This window comes from Aythya ferina, assembly GCF_964211825.1.
Source record: "Aythya ferina genome assembly, chromosome: 26".
Taxonomy (NCBI): domain Eukaryota; kingdom Metazoa; phylum Chordata; class Aves; order Anseriformes; family Anatidae; genus Aythya; species Aythya ferina.
Window position 1 is genome coordinate 1597163 of NC_140324.1, and position 17771 is coordinate 1614933.

Below are 17771 nucleotides of genomic sequence, written 5' to 3' on the forward strand. Positions count from 1 at the left end.
AACAGGGTAGTGAGGATTTAGCAGACAAATTACTCCAAAATCTTTGTGATGACGCAGCCTGAGAATGGTGTACTGGGAAGCCCTCACCAATACCTGGATTTATAACATTCTGGGCTTATATATTTTAATGTGGGTCTATAGCTCCTTAACTCTTCCTTTCCACTGCATTAGTCTTATTAACATAAGTACCGATCAGTCTCCAAGGTACCAGTGCTATGTAAATGCTGTTAATTTGGTAGCATATAAAACCCACTCTACTTCAAAAATATTTACAACCCCCGAGGCTGTGGTTTCTGTAAACAGTGTACTCCAACCCCAGGCTACATGATTCAGACTCATCCCTCTAGTACTTAACTAAGCAAATGCTGAGGCCTTCACATCTCTTATCTGCAGTTAGGCAAAGTTTCCGTAAAATACAGGTCTTGGGGTTCACTGCTTGTGGTTGGCCCCTGCTCTGGGCAGGCTGCCAAGCATTGCTTTGCTCCCCAGAGGGCACAGGCAATGCCACTGACTGCAGTATTTGCCAGTCGGGCAAATATTTTCTGGGAGGGAAGGATCAGGCCTCCTATCACCCCATCTATCTGCAAGGATCGCAAAAATGTAGAGATTATTTTAGCTATAAACCAGTAGAGGTCACTCCGCCCCAGTAAATCCAGTGCTACCGGAGATACTGGGCCACCAGCAAGAGGGACAAGACTGCTTACTGGGAGAAGGCTTGATGGGACACAGGGTGGCAGAGCCCAGCTTGTGATTCCTCTGGAAGAAGAAAAAAAAAAAAAAAAAAAAAAAGGGAGCTATTTAAAGATGAAAACCAAATAAAGGTGTTAGCACACAGCTGCTCAGAAGGGTTGTGGGCTTTACACCTGCAGAGCTGCCAGAGCTGCAGCTGCTCTGCACGCTGCCCCAGGTGCAGCAGTTCTCTACGGTGCCAGGTGCCCCATCTCTGCAACCTCCCTGTCCAAACTGGATGATTCCTTCCCTGCGTCCCCACGAGCCATGCCCTATTTCTGGCTGTTCCCGGCTCTCCGTAGCAGCCAGGTTTTACTGTGCAATATATAACTCTGTGGGTGAGAACAGCGAAGGAGGACACATGCTGCCTCCTGGGAGCAGCAGGGCAGTATTGGCTGCGGAGCAGGTGAGGTGAGATCCTCGTTCATGTTTTCGCTCTGCTCCACAGCTCCCTGAGCTCCACCGTGGCTGCATGGGGACACAATGGCTCTGTGTCTGCAAAGGGAGTGAGCAGGGAGCTCACTGCCAGGTGAGGATTTCAAGGGAGAAAAGGGTTGTTTTGCATGCAATACCTCTGATCCACTGCATCCTGATGGAGAAGTATCCTTGCACCCAGGTCCTTGTATCCTTGCTGTATTCAAGGCAGGTGTCTTCCTTTCTTCCCTCTTAGCGTGGGTATTATTTGAAAACAAATCCATGTCCTGCCTGTCTTGAAACTTGTCTCCCGTACTGCAGGGTGAGATTACTGTACTCAGCTGGGTGTTACCTGGACAGGTTTCCCATGCCAAGCCCTCTTCCCAAGCTCTGTTCCCGCTTTGAGTGCACGGGATAGAGGATGCTCAGCAACGTGGGAAATGCTCTTGAGGGCTCCAAACCCAGCGCACACGCAGGAGACAAATCCAAATTTTTCCCTGGCTCACTGAAGTGCATGCCTGGTTTGAAGTGAATAAATAACACCTGAAAACCTCTACTGTTTAGCTTTGTTTCCAAACAGCGTGCTGGATCGTGGTGTCTATTACAGCTTGGTCCTGAGCCAGCTGAACAATTAAAGGCTAGTCCATGACTTCGAGGGGTTTGCTTCCAGCCTCAGCATTTGCTAAAATTTAGAATCACACTATTTCCAATGTTACTATTTTTACCTTGTAAAACAGACTTTATTTTTCTTCCTGTAAATTTTGTGCAATATACATGTATATACCTATAGAATACACCTCAATAAAAAGTTTTTCGTCCATACATTATATTACTTTTTATTTAATGTCATGAAAAAATCAGACAAAGCTTTTGTCCTTAAATAAACATTTCTCCCTCCCTTGCCCTCCCTTCCTAGCTGACTGGTCTGAAAGAGGAAGTTTTATTTAGTTATTTTCTTTTCTTTAAAAAAATAGAAATTACAATCTTACAAGACAGACATTCAATGAGAACAGAAGCATGTTCCTAAATCTAAAAAGTAAAACATTTCCATAAAACCTGTTGGTATCTACAGGTAGGTATGTGTGGAGGGTGTTAAATGGAAAAAAATAATTTTCCATTTCTTCCTTTCATTCATATAGATAAAAAATAACATAAAGCTGACTGAAACTTTATATATTTTCTCTTTTGCACCAACATTCACAAGAATATATATTATATATATTTTATCCATTTTTATACACAGTGTGAGGGTTCTGGAGGTGGAAATGCACACTCAGCTAAATTGCCATAGCAAACAAACAAACACAAAATTAATCTTCATCTGGAAAAGAGCAATCCCTCGCAGCTGAGGTCACCCTGCTAAAGGAAACCATTTCTCAGGTCTTTTTGAAAATGAAGCGGCAAAACGTCTGGCTGCTGGTGGGATGGAAACATTTCTCCAAGACGCTGAGGGCTGAGCAAGTCTGGGGTCTCAGGGCTCCAACGCAGCCTCTCCACTTCTCACATGCAACACCGGTGCAAGGGACCACGCAAGTCTCCCTTTTCCAGGCATTTCTACCCAGGCTTTTTTGTTCTCCCTTCCCCTTAAAGCTCAATTCCTCGCGATGCCAAGCCGCTGTCTGTTGGTGGCACAGAGGGGAGCACGAGGGACCTCAGCACAGTGACCATGGCCCTGTTTATCTGGGCAAATACAGAGGAGCGAGCCGAAAGCAGGGGCTGCGGCCAGCACAGGTGCCACAGGGGCTTCGGTGTGCAGCTACCATCCCTTTCGACGCATACCGCCTGCCCCAGGGCACCTGCCCAGATCCCTGGGCATTTGTTCAGCTCTCAGATGGTGGCACAATGGGCACCAGGGCCCAAACTCCCCTTCTTGTGAAACAACAGTTGATCCTCTCCCAAGGAATAATTTAGTCGATGAGGGGGCTCGTTTAAAGAGAACATAAAAGTGCAGGTTCCCGCAGTTTGGCAGGTTGAGTTACTAGTGTTATAATACTTCCAGGCTTCCCTAGACTCCCACGTCAGCTTTTATTGCTCAGAATCCCAAATCTCTCCCATTAGATAGATGCTGTAAGCAGGAAAAACACACCTCATGGCGAGGGCTCAGTCTTTTCCTGATTTAAGGTGCTTTCTTGGTTTCTTTGCCGATGAAATGAAAACGGTGACATTGACCAGTCGTGCATGTTGGCTGACAAGTACCAAGGACGTGAAGAAGGGTGTGTGCTTTTTTTCCCAAACATTTCAAAACATCCGCAGCTATTTCCTCTGAGAAAGGGATCGCCTGCCCTCTGTTTCTGCAGCAGGGCAGAGACCCCTCTGCAAAGCACATTCATTTTCTCGAGTGCTTTTCCCTAAGGCCTGCCTTCCCCGGAGAGAGGAGCCAGGAAGCGAACAGTGCTGTCGGAAATGATTTTTCAAAAAAGGCACAACCCTCTAGACGAAAAAGGCAATACTGACTTCTCACTTCTGTCAAGCTTTAGGATCCGAGAGGGCAGGAAACAAGCACGGCACATCCCCACCCCTGCTAACACCGCGCTGGAGAACAGCGCATTGGCACTCAGCACTGCATGGGGCCGCTGGGACGCTCGGCAGCCTTCACCGGAGACGTGGGGTCTACTGACATCAGGGAGAGAAACGAGGCTGATGAACTCCAACGCGCTCCAAAAATCAGCTCAGACGGTGGTTAACAAAACCAGAAAGCGCACAGCTGTGGGTGGTGGATGGCAGCTGCCGGGGAATAGCACAGTCCCAAGTTTGTCTTGGCCTCACACAGAAGCAGAAATCCCTTCGCCTTCCTGGCGAGTCTTCCCTGATCGAGTTTGGTCCATGTTCTTCCCTAGGAGGTCTTTTAACTAAAAGCATGAATATCCCCTACATCACTAAGAAAGCTGCTCGTTTGGTTTAGGGTGTGCAGTTACAGAAATGAAGGTCTTCGGCTCACACTCGGTGATGATCCAAACTGCCAGAGGATGTGGTTGGACGCATGAGAAATCAATAGGAAGCGAGAAGGAGCTTGGGATTTTAGCCCTTTGTCAGCAGAAAACAGGGCTGCCTTGTAGCAGGTTTTTCTCTTGTTGCTTTTGGCATTCACTGCAGGAGGAGCAGGAACAGGGACTGAAAAAAACACACGCAGAGCCTGGCCAGAGAGCCCCTCAAGTGACCCTGCCGGCATCACACCACAAAACTGTCCCTTCTTTGCCTTTTGGGCCTCCCAAGCTCGGAGCAGCACAGCTTCCCAGGAAAAAAATAAGGATCTTTTGCTTCCCTCTGTCCCCGAAGACAGATTTCGCCCCGAAAAAGCCCTCAGGTTCTGCTAAGCAGAGAATAAACAGTTCTAGAGAGCTCCCAGGGGGAAATCCCTGGGTGCAGCTTGACCCGTGGCAGAGGCAGCGCTCCTTGCGGACACGGCAGCAGGACTCCAGCTCCAGACTGGGAGGAGGACGAAAGGCCACAGAACCTGCTCTAGGTGCTGAGCCACAGGGAATTTGGAAAGGTCTCAATAAGAAAACTCAAATTGACAGCCAGGACCTGAAAGAGCCGCCACTCACGGCATCACGCAGGGAGCGGCACGTGGCTGCCTCTGGGGTGCAGCAGCCAGGAGCCGAGATTTGGCCACAATCACAAGGGCAAAGCCCCTCTCGGGTGCTCAAAAAAATGTGCTCTGAAAAGCCATCCAGACTGGGGAGGGGGCAGCTCAGCCACCCAGCCCCAGCCTTTGGGCAAACACCTCGATGGAGGGCATGGAGACCCTGCAAAACTTCTCCCCCACTGCGCTGGGCCTCCTTTCCCTCCAAGCAGCCTGCTCTGCAACAAAATCCTGTGCTGAACCGCCCCAGCCATGGCTGGGTCTTTCTGGGCTGAGCTCCTTAGGCTGCACCCATGGGAGAAGGACTAAAGTGAAGCCTCTGCCTGCGCCCTCTCTTCAGGTCCAGCTGGGAGCCAGCTGCTGCCCTCAGCCGCCTGGCTCACCCCTGTCCCAATGAGTCTGCATTGCCCCTTCTTCATCCCATGCCTTGTGTTTGGGTTAAAAAAAAAAAAATAAAAAATAATTAAAAAAATAATATCAGTGACAGAGTGCAGCTGGAACCGCGGGAGGGACCGTGCCACGAGCACAACAGCGTGCTTGTGGAGTGCGCTCCCCCGGATCCATGCACCACAGGGAGGAGTCGGTGCCTTGCCACTTACAGGAGCATCTCCTCTCCCGAGCGGAGATTTCACATTCATTTCATTAGTATGGCAAAGTCAGTTTGCTTTTCCTTCAAGGTGCTTTACATTCAAGAGCTATTGCAATCCACAGCAAGGAAACGGAGCTGGGGAGATACCCCGCCTCCCCCAGGTTGTCTTGGGTTTGATTACTTGACTTAAACAAACTGCCCCAAACCTCTGAAGTTCAGTTCGTCCACAGATTTGGGGAGTGAGGAGGCGGCTGGTGGCTCCCAGCCTTAGCTCTCCCGCGGGTCGCTGTACTGAAGCTCCGAGTTGAAAACCTCCTTATAGAGGGGTGGGAAGTTCATGGCCGTCTCCGGGTGCAGGAGACGGAAAAATTCCAGCTTGTCCAAGTGCAGGTTGCAAATGGTCTTCATCAGGGGCAGCTTGGAAACCATCTGCAGGGAAAGAAGGAGCCGGTGAACACAGGGTTCCCAGCCAGCACCCCGCACACTGCTGTTCCCCCTCCCTTGGGGCCGTGTTATCCCCACAGAAAACGGCCGCTCGCCAGCCCAGCAGGGCTTCCCATGCTGTTGGCACCGCTACCTTCGAGAGCTTGTCCTCGGCGGAGTGTTTCTTCTGGATCTCGTGCTGCAGGGCCACGTAGATCTTGTCTTGGAGCTTCTGCACCTTCTTGGACTCCGTCAGCCAAGGGCGATCTGTGGGACACGGCCGGGTCAGTGCCATGAGCCAGTCCCCACCCCGCATGGCGCTGGCACCTCTTGCTCATTCTGCCTTTCCTGCTCCTCGGGGTGGCTTTGGGGATGGTGGGACAACCCCGCAGCCCCTCCCCATGCCCCCCGCAGCACAGGCAGTGCAGCTCTGCCATCCACCGAGGAGATCTGGCCTGGCAGACACCTTTTTAGATGTCTTCTTTTTTTTTTTTTTTTTCTCCCAATCATTTTATTTAATCATTTTTAGATGCCTTTTTTTCCCCCAATCATCCACCAAGGAAGCAACACCAGCATTTAAGGGTCAGCTCTCCCCAGCTCTGGCATGAAACCCCCGGCCGATCCTGGCTGCGGTGTCCCCCCCACGTCCCCACGCACCCGGGGACAGCAGGACAGCGGCTGTGAAGAGGGCGAGCTCCTCGTCCGACAGCTGCAGGCGGCACAGGGTCCTCCCCAGCTCGAAGACGGCGCCAATGAGGTCGTCGCAGCCTAATGGGGGAAGAAGCGGGTGTCATGGCTCTGCGTAGCCCCCAACCCCTCAGCCCACCTTTCAGAAAGCTTTTGGAGAGGAGATGGTCCCTGGGTGGAGGATCGCCCACATCGCTGAGCTTAGGGATAGGATGGGAAGCAGGTACCAGCCACGGTGGGCACCAGAAGCAAACGCAGGGGTGTTCATCCCCTCCTGTCCCCACGGCACCTCAGTTTGCTCCTGAGCCCTGCTGGGATCTGTCCCAGTTTCACGTGGTGACAAGCCCCATCTGGGCGTCAAATGGACAGGAAAGCCCCGAAAGAGAGGCAGCAAAGCATGTCTTACCGAGTGACTTGAACATCTGCATGCTGCCGAATTTCCCCTCGAAGAGCACTGTGTTGTTTAAGGGGTTGAACGCGCGGATCATGCGGATCAGGAGCACCTCGAGGCAACCTGACATAGGCAGAGAGACAGCAGACGAGGGAGGGGAGGGCAGGGGGGGTTCCATCATCCCAGGACCAAATGAAAGAAAGAGAAAAGCCCCCAGTGCAAGTTTGCGGTCCGGATTGTTCATTTCCAAGAGCACAATGGTTATTCCAATAAATCCAGTTTGGGTTTGGGTTGTTGGTTTGGGTTTGGTTGTTGGTTTATTGTTTTTTTTCCCCCATATTTTTTTTATTTTGGTTTTCAATTGTGACCACAATATTTCACCAAAGGGAAATATTATCCAGTCATTCAGCAGTCAGAAACAGGGATTGATCAATGTCATGGTGGAGCACCAAGAGAGAAGAGGGTGAAAACAAAATAAAAAGAAAAAAAAATGGAAGGAAGAAATGAAGAAATGAGTTAAAACTCCCATGTGTTGGGCATGGCCAGGTCTGAGCCTTGCAGTGTGGCACCCTGCCAGTCCCTTGCTGGGAGAAGAATCCAATCTTCTCCTTTTCTCTCTCCCTGCTTCATTTTGTGTTTGGTACCCCTTTTCCTGGGGAAGAAACTGCTGTGCTCCTATGAAAACTGGCAAAAAGCGCACACACACACAAAAAAAAGCCCAACCATCCCATTTCTGGTTTCTGCAATGCTCTCCTCCCGAAGGTTTCGGGTTTTCCTGGAGGAGGTCATGTCTTGCACAGGCTTCCCGGGAGCCTCCCTCCCCGGTGCCATGTGCAGACCCCTCCTGGCACAGGGATGCTGCTGACCCCCCTGAGCCAAGCCCGGGGGCAACCGGAGCAGCGAGGCTGGGGGCTCAGGAAAGCTTGGGAGGAGACAGCACGAGCGGAAAGCATCAGCTGAGAAGAGAGACAGGATCTGCCCTCAGCACGGCGGCTGCTGCTTGGGGGAGGCGCTGGGGACGGCCGGGGGCCCGGCTCTTACCGGCTTTGAGGAGGATGATTTGGTCGTTCTGGCAGAGCTCCATGAAGCCGTCGATGCGCTTGGCGAACTCCACCACGTACTGGATGGCGTTGGAGATCTGCAGCGAGCACTGCTGCCACATGGCCTCGCAGCTCTGTGGGCACAGCGGGGACATCCTTTAGGGCTCGCTGCCGCCCCGGACCCCTGTCCTCCCACCTCCCCACCGCACGGGGCAAGGAAGGGACCCCGGGGTGCTCCCTGGTGCAGTGCCACCCACGGGCAGAGGTGGCACTAGGACAGCCGGGACAGGACCCGCTCACAGCGTGGTGCCCACCTTGCTCTGCAAGGCGCGGACTTCCTCTGGGGAGTACAGCGTCCACGCCAGGCGCTTCAGCTCCTCCGCTGTGTACTGGCAGGTCTCCAGGTGAGACTTCACCACGTTTTGGGCAATTCGGTCTGCAAAGAGGTGGCAGCGGGTGGTGAGCCATGGAGACACCGCCAACCCTGCTGTCCCTGCGTGCTGGTGCTGTTCCCTCCCAGCCCAGCCTGGGCATCTCCCAGGAGCTGCTGGAGCTGAAGGCTGGAGGGGGAGAGGGGCTCATGCATGAGGATTTGAGGACAGATTGGGTGTCCGAGGGGCAGAGGAGGGGATGCTCTGCACGACCTCAGCTGCACCGACCATCAGTGCTCAGCCTGAGAAAAGAAGCACCCGGGACCGCTCTGGCTGGGTCTGCCCCTTGCTGCAAGCGTGCCCAGCACCGTGCGTGCCCAGCGCTGCACCCCAGGCTGGATGCGTCCTGCCAGTGCAGTGCTGAGCACGGTGCCGCACACGCCATGCTGAGCATCATGCCGGGGCTGCACGCTCCGTGCATGCCCAGTGCCGTGCCGGGGCTGGGCAAACACTCACCGATCTCAAGGACAGAGATGTCAGCAGCCAGCTGGCCGCCCTCCAGCGCACCGTGCGCGAAGAGCGCCGGCTCCAGCATCAGCTCGTAGAGGGACTCCTGCTTGATGAGCGTGGCCTCAGCCACATCCAGGCTGGACTGGTCGGGCGAGGGCTGTGCCGAGGCCAGGAGGTCGAGGTTGTAGTAGGTGCTGCTGCCATCGGGGGTGAGGGGGAAGTCAAAGAGGAGCCCGTCCGACAGCGTGGAGATGTCGTCCAGGTCCGAGAGGCCGCTGCTCACGCTGGTGGTGTAGACGCGGCTCAGGGGCTCGGGCTCATCCTTGGCACCACCGCTCTGCTCCTGGCTCTGCTGGTGCTTCTGCACCTCGGCATAGAGGCTGTCCCGCTGCTTCTTGGACATGCGGCCGAACTTCACCGCTGATGGGGAGGAAAATGCCACCACATTACGGTGCTGTCACCACATCAGGGCAGGACAGGTCCCAGCTCACCGTGTGGGGTTTAGAAGCCCTGACTGGCACGGGGGCCCCGCTGGATGCATCCCCTGCCCCAAACCAACCCAGGCTTAAAGCAAACAGCAGCGGTTGGAATTTTCCCCTTAGAAAATGCCAAAGCATTTCTCGCTCCCCATTTCCACATGCCCTCTCCTCCAGCCCTGGCAGCCTCGAGCCTCCACGGGAGTAATGGGGACGGCCCCGGGCACAACTCACCGTCGCGGGACATGCCCAGCGCCAGGCATTTCTGCAGGCGGCAGTGCTGGCAGCGGTTGCGGTTGGTGCGGTCGATCAGGCAGTTCCTCTGCCGCGAGCAGGAGTAGCTGGCATTGTTCTGCTGGCTGCGCCGAAAAAAACCCTGCGAGGGACAGGAACGGGTTGGGAAGGTGCCCGGTGGGACGGCAGCACCCGCCCGGCCCGAGCCGTGCTCACCTTGCAGCCTTCGCAGGTGATAACGCCGTAGTGAATCCCCGAGGACTTGTCCCCGCAGATCTTGCACGGGATCACCTCGATTTGGGCTGCGGTGGAGGAAAGCGGGGGGCGGGAAACCACGGGGTTAATGACGGCAGACACTGAACCAAGGAGACCGCCCACCCCTGCGACGGCCACAGCTCTGTGGCTGCTGGGGAAACTGAGGCAAAGCCGTGTCATCCGAGGGCCGGACCCAACAACAGGTTGCCCCTTCCTGGATGAGCCTGCAGTGATGCTCACATCTTGGAAAGAACCCCAAAAAAGGCCCACCCAGAGCATGGGTACTCCCATGGGGTCCTCCGTCTTCTCCAACAACAGGAGATGGGCAGAAAAGCTTTTTCTGGCTTTCCTAGCACAGAGTACTTGTACACCAGCCCTCCCTGAGCTCAGTTTTGGGATCATTCCCCTTATTTCTTGCCTGATGCTGGGGGGGGCAGGGAGCACCAAGGACACCCCAGGCACAGGGAGCATCCCCATCCCTGCAGCCACAGGCACCCCTCTGCCCGGGGGTCCGGCCCAAGCAGAGGACCTGGCTCCCCACCCAGACCCCCCCAGCAGCTCGAGGACCGATATAGCAACCGCTGGCTCAAGGTCCCAGCCCCTTCCCCCCGTAAATCCGCTTCCCTCCCCTCTTCTGCTTCGCTGGCGCTGAGCTGCTAATAGGCTTCATCCTCCTCATTTTCCAGCTGCCCCAGATCCGGGCTGGCGCTGCCCCCCCAGCGCTCCTACGTGCCTCCCGGCATCGCTGCACCCTCTAATCCCCGCTCCGGCCCCCGCGCCCCCGAGGGTGCTGTGCAGCCGCCGCCGCGCCAAAATAAACCCCGCGGCCAGATTATGGGTATTTAAAATCTCCTGGGCCTGTGCAAATCCCCAGTGTGGGTAATTCCCTTCTGCCTCTCTCCAACCCTCCGAGCCACCATTTCTCATCGAGGGCTGCGTTTCGGGGGTGGCTCCCGACAGCCACCCCAATCCAGCCTGCAGGAGGCTGCGTTTTGGTGCTGGGCTGCACTGGTTACATCCCCACGGCACCGCCTGACTTTGTGCTCGCTGGGCTTGCGCTGGGGTTTCAGGAGCGCCGCTCGCCTGCTGATGGGCCACCGCTGGGCTGGAGGCTGGGATGAGGCACAGCGGGGTCTCACCCCTGTGTCCGTGCAGGATCGTGTCCCCACACTCCTGTGAGGCATTGGGCTCGTCCCCGTGCTGTGCTATGCCTCCGCGGGTGACAGCCCCGCTGCTGGTGTTCCTGCCCGTTGCCTCCTTCACCCAGTGACCCGGAGGCCGGAGATGTCCCAGTTTCTCTCAATGGTTTGGGTGAGGCTGGGCTTGGTCAGCGCAGCCTTCCCCCTAGAGTGGGGCAGCCGGGCTGATGCTGGCCCCCATCCGTTGACCTCGAGTGCTCTGGTCAGATCCTGCCCCAAAGGCACAGGGTGATTTTAGGGCTTTTCCCAAAAGGGATGATGTGCAGGCAGGTGCGGTGTGAGGCGCCCAGTCCCAGCCCCCTCAACCTCTTCACTGCCATTGTAACCCCTGGGACCCTATGGTAACCCCATGGCATCACCCCCTCTGACTGAAGCACCTGGATGGTGACATGCGGCCACCACCGCAGGCGGCCTTCAGTGACCAAGACAACCCCAAATTTCCCATCTTCTGCTGCAACCTGTGCCCAACAAACCACCACTGCCTCCACTCCTGCAACGCCGCGATGTGCAAACCACAGGGACCCCGTTCCGCCCCGACACCCCAAGAGCGTCACAGGGGGCAGAGGCGGTGCCACCACCGTGGCCGGGGGGACAGACAGAGGTGGTGCCACCCCCGGCAGGAAGCGGCGTTCATTATGCAAGGTTAATTGCAGCCGCCGGGAGCGCCCGGGTGATGCATCCTCCATCTCGCCTCGCCCTCACGCCCGCAGCCGATACCCGGCCCCCAGCGATTTCGGCACCGCGTGCCCACTGGGACGACCGGGCTCAGGGTGGCCCTGGAGCCCACAGGGCAGAGCCCAAGTGCCCGTGGTCCAGCCCCAGCATCTCCCTGCTGGCAGAAATGCTCTCCTTTCGTGGGATGGTGTCAGCTAAACCCTGGCCCCGAGCCCTGTCTGCACACCAAAACTGAAAAATGCAGCCTCCGAGAACGGCAGCTCCAGCGTTAGTGGGATGAGGCAGAGGGGACAATGTGCTCCGGGCTCTCCCCAGGCCAAGCATCACCTCCTGACCCCAAATTTTCCAAATGGTCCTAAAGGAGAAACCGCCAGCGATTATGGCTGTGACGAGCATCTTCAGGCTGTAATTGAGAATACGGCATCCTGCTAATTACACCCGTGTGCTCACAGCGAGCACCTGACCCTCTAATGGGACGTTAGGCCCAAATAACTGACGTGGAGATGCAGCCGTAACTCCGGCGTGATGGCAATTAAATCTGAGAACAGCTTTTAATTGCTGTTCTGTTTGTAACCCCTGGCTGAATCACCACAGCCCGCCCCCCCTCGTGCCTCAGTTTCCCCATCGAGGGCCATGCCAGCTCCTCCTCCCCAGCCCTGGCACCAAGCACGCCCCAGCCAGGCTGGGCTAGAGAGGGATTTATCGGGGTGGGGGCGAGCAAACTTCCCGCCCAGGCAGCAACACAGCGGGCTGCGTGGGCTAAAAGCTAAAAGGGGGCCAAAAAGTAAAAAAGGGTTAAAAAGAAAATTTCCCAGCTGGCAATTAAAATGTCCCAGCTGCGGTATTTGCTCTCCTCCCACTGTAAATATTTCTTGCCCAACTCCAGGCCCGCTGCCACCGGCTGTCCCTTATGTAAGTGCCACCACCCGGCCATCGGGCTCAGCCACACGGTGGCAATTGGCCCCGCGTCCATCCCTCGAGCCCACGCTGCTGGAGTCCTCCTGTCCCACTGACACACTTTCCGCTCCTGTACCGCGCTTGTGTAACGCCGCCGGCCACGGCCATTAACCCTTCCTTTGGGCTGGGGACCGCGGCAGCACCGCGGTGGCAGCAAAGTAGACACTTTGTGCCCATGGTGGGCTGTGACCCGCTGCCACTTCACACAGGAGCTTTGAGCTGCAGCACCCCGCGGGTGCCACCTCCCCGTCCCTGCAGCGGACGCCGTGCACGGTCCCCATGGCCAATGCCCTGCGTCACCCGTGTCCCCTCCCGGGCAGGCGGCTCCCGCAGTTTCGGCAGAGCCGGAGCCGCCCTCCCCGGGCCAGGATTCGGCTTCCACCCCGCGCCAGCACCACCCGCCCTCTCCTCTGCCCTGGGGCGGGCATCGCACCCCAAAGCCAGGCTGGCCCCACGGCGCGTGTGGCAGGACCCGGCCGCGGTGGCCCCATCCCTTCCCTCCCCTCTCCTCTATTTTCTCCCTGCCGGGGTGGGGGCACCACAAGAAGCTCAGCACCGCACCGAGACCTGGAGCCTTTTTGGAGCTGTCCCCCCTCAAGTCAGATCAATGAGGGATGGTTGTGGCTGGGGAGCGAGGGCTCCTGGGCGTACTGGGGGGGTCTTTGCAACCCTCACAAGAGGAGCCTGAAGATGCCCTGGTACCCAGGGTGAGCCCAGCGCATCCTTCAACCCACAGCAAGGGGCCAGGATGTGGCCACTCTCCCCAGATGGTCCAAATGAAGTGATGGCAGCAAACCCAGCACCAGAGCACGGGTTTCCCTTGATGGTGGTGGCTCCAGGCATTTTGGGGGTGGCTCTGCCCCTGCCCCAGATACCCCCTTGTTTTCCAGCACCGCGTGTGGGGCACGCGGCCTCTGCAGCGCCGGGCTCATTACCCAGTGAACCTGCTGGGAAAGTAGGTCTGTGCCCCATACCGCTGCCACGATCGATGTGATGCGCTGGTCGGGGCACCTCCGGGCAGGGGAAGCGAGTGGTAATTAGCAGCTCCCCCCATCCCCACTGAGAGCACAGGGATGCAGCGGCTCCTTCCCTCCATGGGGACACGGGGGACCCCTGGACCAACGCGGTCCCCAGTTTGTCCTCCAACCCCAGCACTGCCCCCAGGGCCAAGTGCTGGATGCTGCTGAGTAATTAGCCTTGATTGCATCAGGTAAAGGCGGCCTTGGGCAGGAGTGTCGGAAAAAATAAATGCAGGGAATTATCACCTGCTCAAATCTGCCGGGTGCTTTGTTTGTAAACAAAGCTGCGGCACCCAGCACCTTCAGCATCCCGGCAAAAGGAAATAAAATGAAACATTTTGGCCATCAGCATCCCTATACTGTGGTTGACCCCAAATGGGCTGGGGTGGTTCAGAGCACCCGCCTGGCACAGCCCCATCACGCTGAGCAAAGTGTGGGCTCCGGGCCGCGGGGTCACCACCACCATCACCGCGCGGCCGACTGATCCGGCTCAATAAGGAAAACTCAAGTTACGCAACCCTGGCGCTGCGCCGACTGTGAGGCTGGAGGTGGGAACGGGTTTCTTAACCGATTAACAGAGATTTCGTGGAAACTTTCGGCGGCAGGAGGTCCTGGGAGGGGGCAAAGCAGGGTTCGGATGTGCTCCTCTGCCTTCGGGGCGACCCCGGTGCCTTCATCGCAGCTGCACAGCCGGTGGGCTCGCTAACACCGGCACGGTGCCGGCCCTGCTGCAAGCCCAACCCCACGGGCTCAGCACTTTGCACCTTGGCTGGTGCAGGCGGTGGCATTGCTGCTGCATCTGAGCAGGACCCACATCTGAACGGGACCCACGCTGCCACCGCCCCGGGTGGGGGACACCAGGCTGGGGCGGGGGAGCCCCCCCTCCAGCCCCGCAGCTAAATTGAGGGGGATTTATCTCCGTGGGGCTAAATAAAGGCGGAGAGAGCTGGCGCATCCAATAAACAGGGCAAGATTTAGACCTTAGCAGCTCTTTAAATAGCCGCTGCAGAGTCCAAAGTTAAACCCGGCGGGGAGGTGGGGATGCCGCGGGGTTAACCCGCTGCCATCCGCTGCCACCCGCCGCTGCGGGGACGAGTGGCTCCGTCCCTGCGCTTTCTCCCTCCGGGCACCACTGCCGCTGCTCCCTGGGGTTATCGGGGACTCGCCCACCCCAGTGCCAGGGTCCCAGGTGCCTCCATCCCCACCACCTCTCTGTTTTGCTTCAATGCCCAAGAGCCACTTTGGGGCCTGGTCAGCTCTTGGGGACAAAACCCTTGGGACGAAGCACTCGCTGGTGCCATACAGACATGGGGCATGGCCCCATCCCAGTGATTCATCCCCACAGCATCACTAACACAAACCCACCAGGGTTCTTCTCCTGCACCTTGCGGGGACATCCGGCACCCGAGGATCCCAAAACCCATCCCGCAGGATGATGAGCTGCCAGCAGCCGCCTTCCCCACCCGCCTTATTTTTGGATGGCGAAGGGCAGGGTGATCCCGCCTGGCGCGGGTGCAGCCGTTGCATGGAAGGCCATTGGGTGCCGCCGTCCTTGCCCATGCCAGCGTGTGCACGCTGCCCGAGCGGGCAGGGAGGCTCCTCCTCCGCCCTCGCTGATTTTCCAATGACAGATCTAGGTCACTAGGACAAGTTGGAAAGGCTGCCGAGCCACCGCACGCTCCGAGCCATGCCGCTTGCAAAACAAGCGATTGGGAGAGCTGGAAACCCTATAGGATTATACAAGGCAAAGCCTCTGGCGCAGCCGCGGTGCGGGAAGGACCGAGGCGAGGAGCTGCCGTAAGCCCCGGGGAAAGGGGCAGAGCGGCGGCTTCGGGGAAGGAAATGGAGATTGAATCAAGTCAGCGTCGCCATGCGGGCTTCAGCAAGAGGCAGGGACCCCGTGCCCAACAGGGATGCGGGAAAAACGCCTGATGGGGGAAACACTGACTTCATGGGGTTGGCCCTTAATTAGGGCCAACATGCAGTAATTGGGGGGCAAAAAGGAAAAAAAGGAAAAGTTCACCTAGCTGCTAATTAAGCCTGGCTCTGGCTGTGCCAGCGCTACGTAAGAGCCCAGTACTGTTATCAATTAGGCGGGTGCTGATGCTTCTCTCTGCGCTAATAAAGGTGAAATCCTGGGATGTGGCGGGGCAGGAAGGGGACGTGGGGGGCTCGCCCTGTCCTCGCCAGCCCCACGCGCTCCGTTACACAAGACCGCAGAGGAAGGAAAACCAATTTGAGGAGCTCAAAGACGCACGTCCCCGCAGGCACAAAGACAGCAGACACAAATCCACACACGGCACAACTTCAGACAAGTCCCAGTGGTGGTGGAAAACCAGGGGAAAATAAAAAATCCTATTGAAGGGTGTCGTGGCACAGCCACGCTCCCATCAGGTCTGGCCACCACTGCGTCACCGTCACCTCCCTGGGCACCGGCTCCATCCCGCCAGAGCCTTCCTCCCCTCCATCCTCCTCCTCCCAGCTTTGCAAAGGAAAGGGTGAGAGGAGGAACTGAGCGAGAGAAGGAATTGTGCGGGACAGTGGATGCGGGGGGGGGAGAAAGCCGCTGCCGGGTCGAGGGCACCCAGAGCGGGCTGCGGGGAGCCAGGGGGGGCCGGACAAACCCGAGCCCCGGTGGGAACAACATCTTGCCGGGGAGATTAAGGGGCTTTAGGGCGAGGAAAAGCTTAAGCGCGGGGCTGAGCCGGCGTCGGGAAACGAAGCGAAATAAACAAGGATTTTACCGCCGGCAAGGAGAGGAGCTGGGGAGCAGCGGGAGCGGCCCCGGAGGGTCCCGGGTGCCCTCACCCCCGTGCTCCCCTGTGCTCCCCGACGTCCCCCCGTGCCCCCGACGGGGCAAACGCCGGCGGCCCCCTGCGCCCCGCTGCGCTCCGGCGGGGCTGACGCGGGACGTCCCGGTCCCCTCCCTCCCGGGGCCAACTTTTGCCGTTGTCCCGTGTCCCCCCCCGCGCCGCCGCCGCCCCCTCCCAGCCCCGGGCTCACCTCGCATCGTGGCCGGCAGCGCTCAGGGGCGCGCCGGGGGGCGCATGGGGCGGCGATGGGGTCCCGGGCCGGGGCCGGTGGCTGCGGAGCGCGGCGGCACCGGGAGGCACCGGGAGGCACCGGAGGCTCTGGCACCTGCCCCTCCGCGGCGCCGCTGACCCACTTCTGCCCGAGCATGTGGCCGTTCACATGACGAGCCCGCACGGCACCGCCCCCCCAAATCGGTTTCACTTCAAGCCCCACCTCCTGCCCTTCCTCCTCCTCCTCCTCCTCCTCTTTCGCCCCGCCGCCGTGCGCTCGGCGCTGCGCGTCGGGTGCTGCACGCTGGGCATTGCACGCTGGGTGCTGCGCATCGGGTGCTGCACGTCGGGTGCTGCACACAGGGTGCTGCACACAGGGCGCTGCATGTCGGGTGCTGCACACTGGGCATTGCACACTGGACATTGCACGCTGGGCATTGCACACAGGGCGTTGCACACAGGGCGCTGCACGTCGGGTGCTGCATGCTGGGCATTGCACGCTGGGTGCTGTACATCGGGTGCTGCACGGTGGTGGACGCACATCGGGTGCTGTGCGCTGGGTGCTGCACGCTGGGCATTGCACGCTGGGTGCTGCACACCTGGTGCTGCACATTGGTTTGTGCACATCAGGTGCTTGCTGCACGTGGGGTGCTGCATGTTGGGTGCTGTGCGCTGGGTGCTCAGTGCTGCCCGCCCATGGGAGGGCCATGCCTGGCCCGGCTCGCCCAGGCACGAGGACGTCTGCGTGTCCCGCTGAGTCACTGCACCGCGGCCCTTTGCACCATTCTCTGCCCGGCCCCGTTTGGCACAGGGACGCGCACCTCCAGGCGGGCTCCCCAAAGCAGGTGCTGGCATCAGGCGCTGCTGCTGCGTCCCTTTGTGGGTGATGTAGAAAGCATGGGCACCTCAGTGTCTCTGTGCCACCATGCTGCAGATGCCATGGTCCAAGGGGACGTCCTGGCTGGGAGAGCTGCAAAACCTCTGGGGGCAATGAGCTGTTCCCACCGTGCATCCTCCTTCTTCCTGCTTCAGTGCATGCCAAGGATTTTGGGGTCAGGGTTGTGCCCAGGACCATGAGGTGCTCCAAGGTGCTGCTGTAATAAGTGCAAAGAGATGGCTCTGGGCCAGGTGGCTGTGGTGCAGCGTCAGAGGTGTTGGCATGGGGCTTGCAATGCCACTCTTGTGCCAGGTGACCA

The 17771-nt window shown here is 58.0% G+C and overlaps 1 protein-coding gene across 1 annotated transcript; it reads right to left on the reverse strand.

The window, feature by feature from the left end:
• Nucleotides 1-3268: 3268 nt before the first annotated feature.
• On the reverse strand, nt 3269-16697 carry LOC311423860 (nuclear receptor ROR-beta-like). Its single transcript, XM_084498383.1, has 10 exons — nt 16556-16697; nt 9664-9749; nt 9448-9589; nt 8744-9157; nt 8171-8292; nt 7858-7990; nt 6832-6939; nt 6396-6506; nt 5893-6005; nt 3269-5744 (listed from the first exon to the last, which is right to left on the reverse strand). The coding sequence occupies exons 1-10, from the start codon at nt 16560-16562 to the stop codon at nt 5583-5585; spliced, it is 1398 nt and encodes a 465-aa protein (XP_084354509.1). The 5' UTR covers nt 16563-16697; the 3' UTR covers nt 3269-5582.
• Nucleotides 16698-17771: the final 1074 nt, after the last annotated feature.

Bases quoted from the DNA above. Each gene is read 5' to 3' on its own strand.
- LOC311423860 (XM_084498383.1), bottom strand. The intron at 9,590-9,663 runs GTGAGCACGGCT...TGTCCCTCGCAG, and splicing joins TCACCTGCGAAGGCTGCAAG to GGTTTTTTTCGGCGCAGCCA. The intron at 9,158-9,447 runs GTGAGTTGTGCC...CCTCCCCATCAG, and splicing joins GCTGGGCATGTCCCGCGACG to CGGTGAAGTTCGGCCGCATG.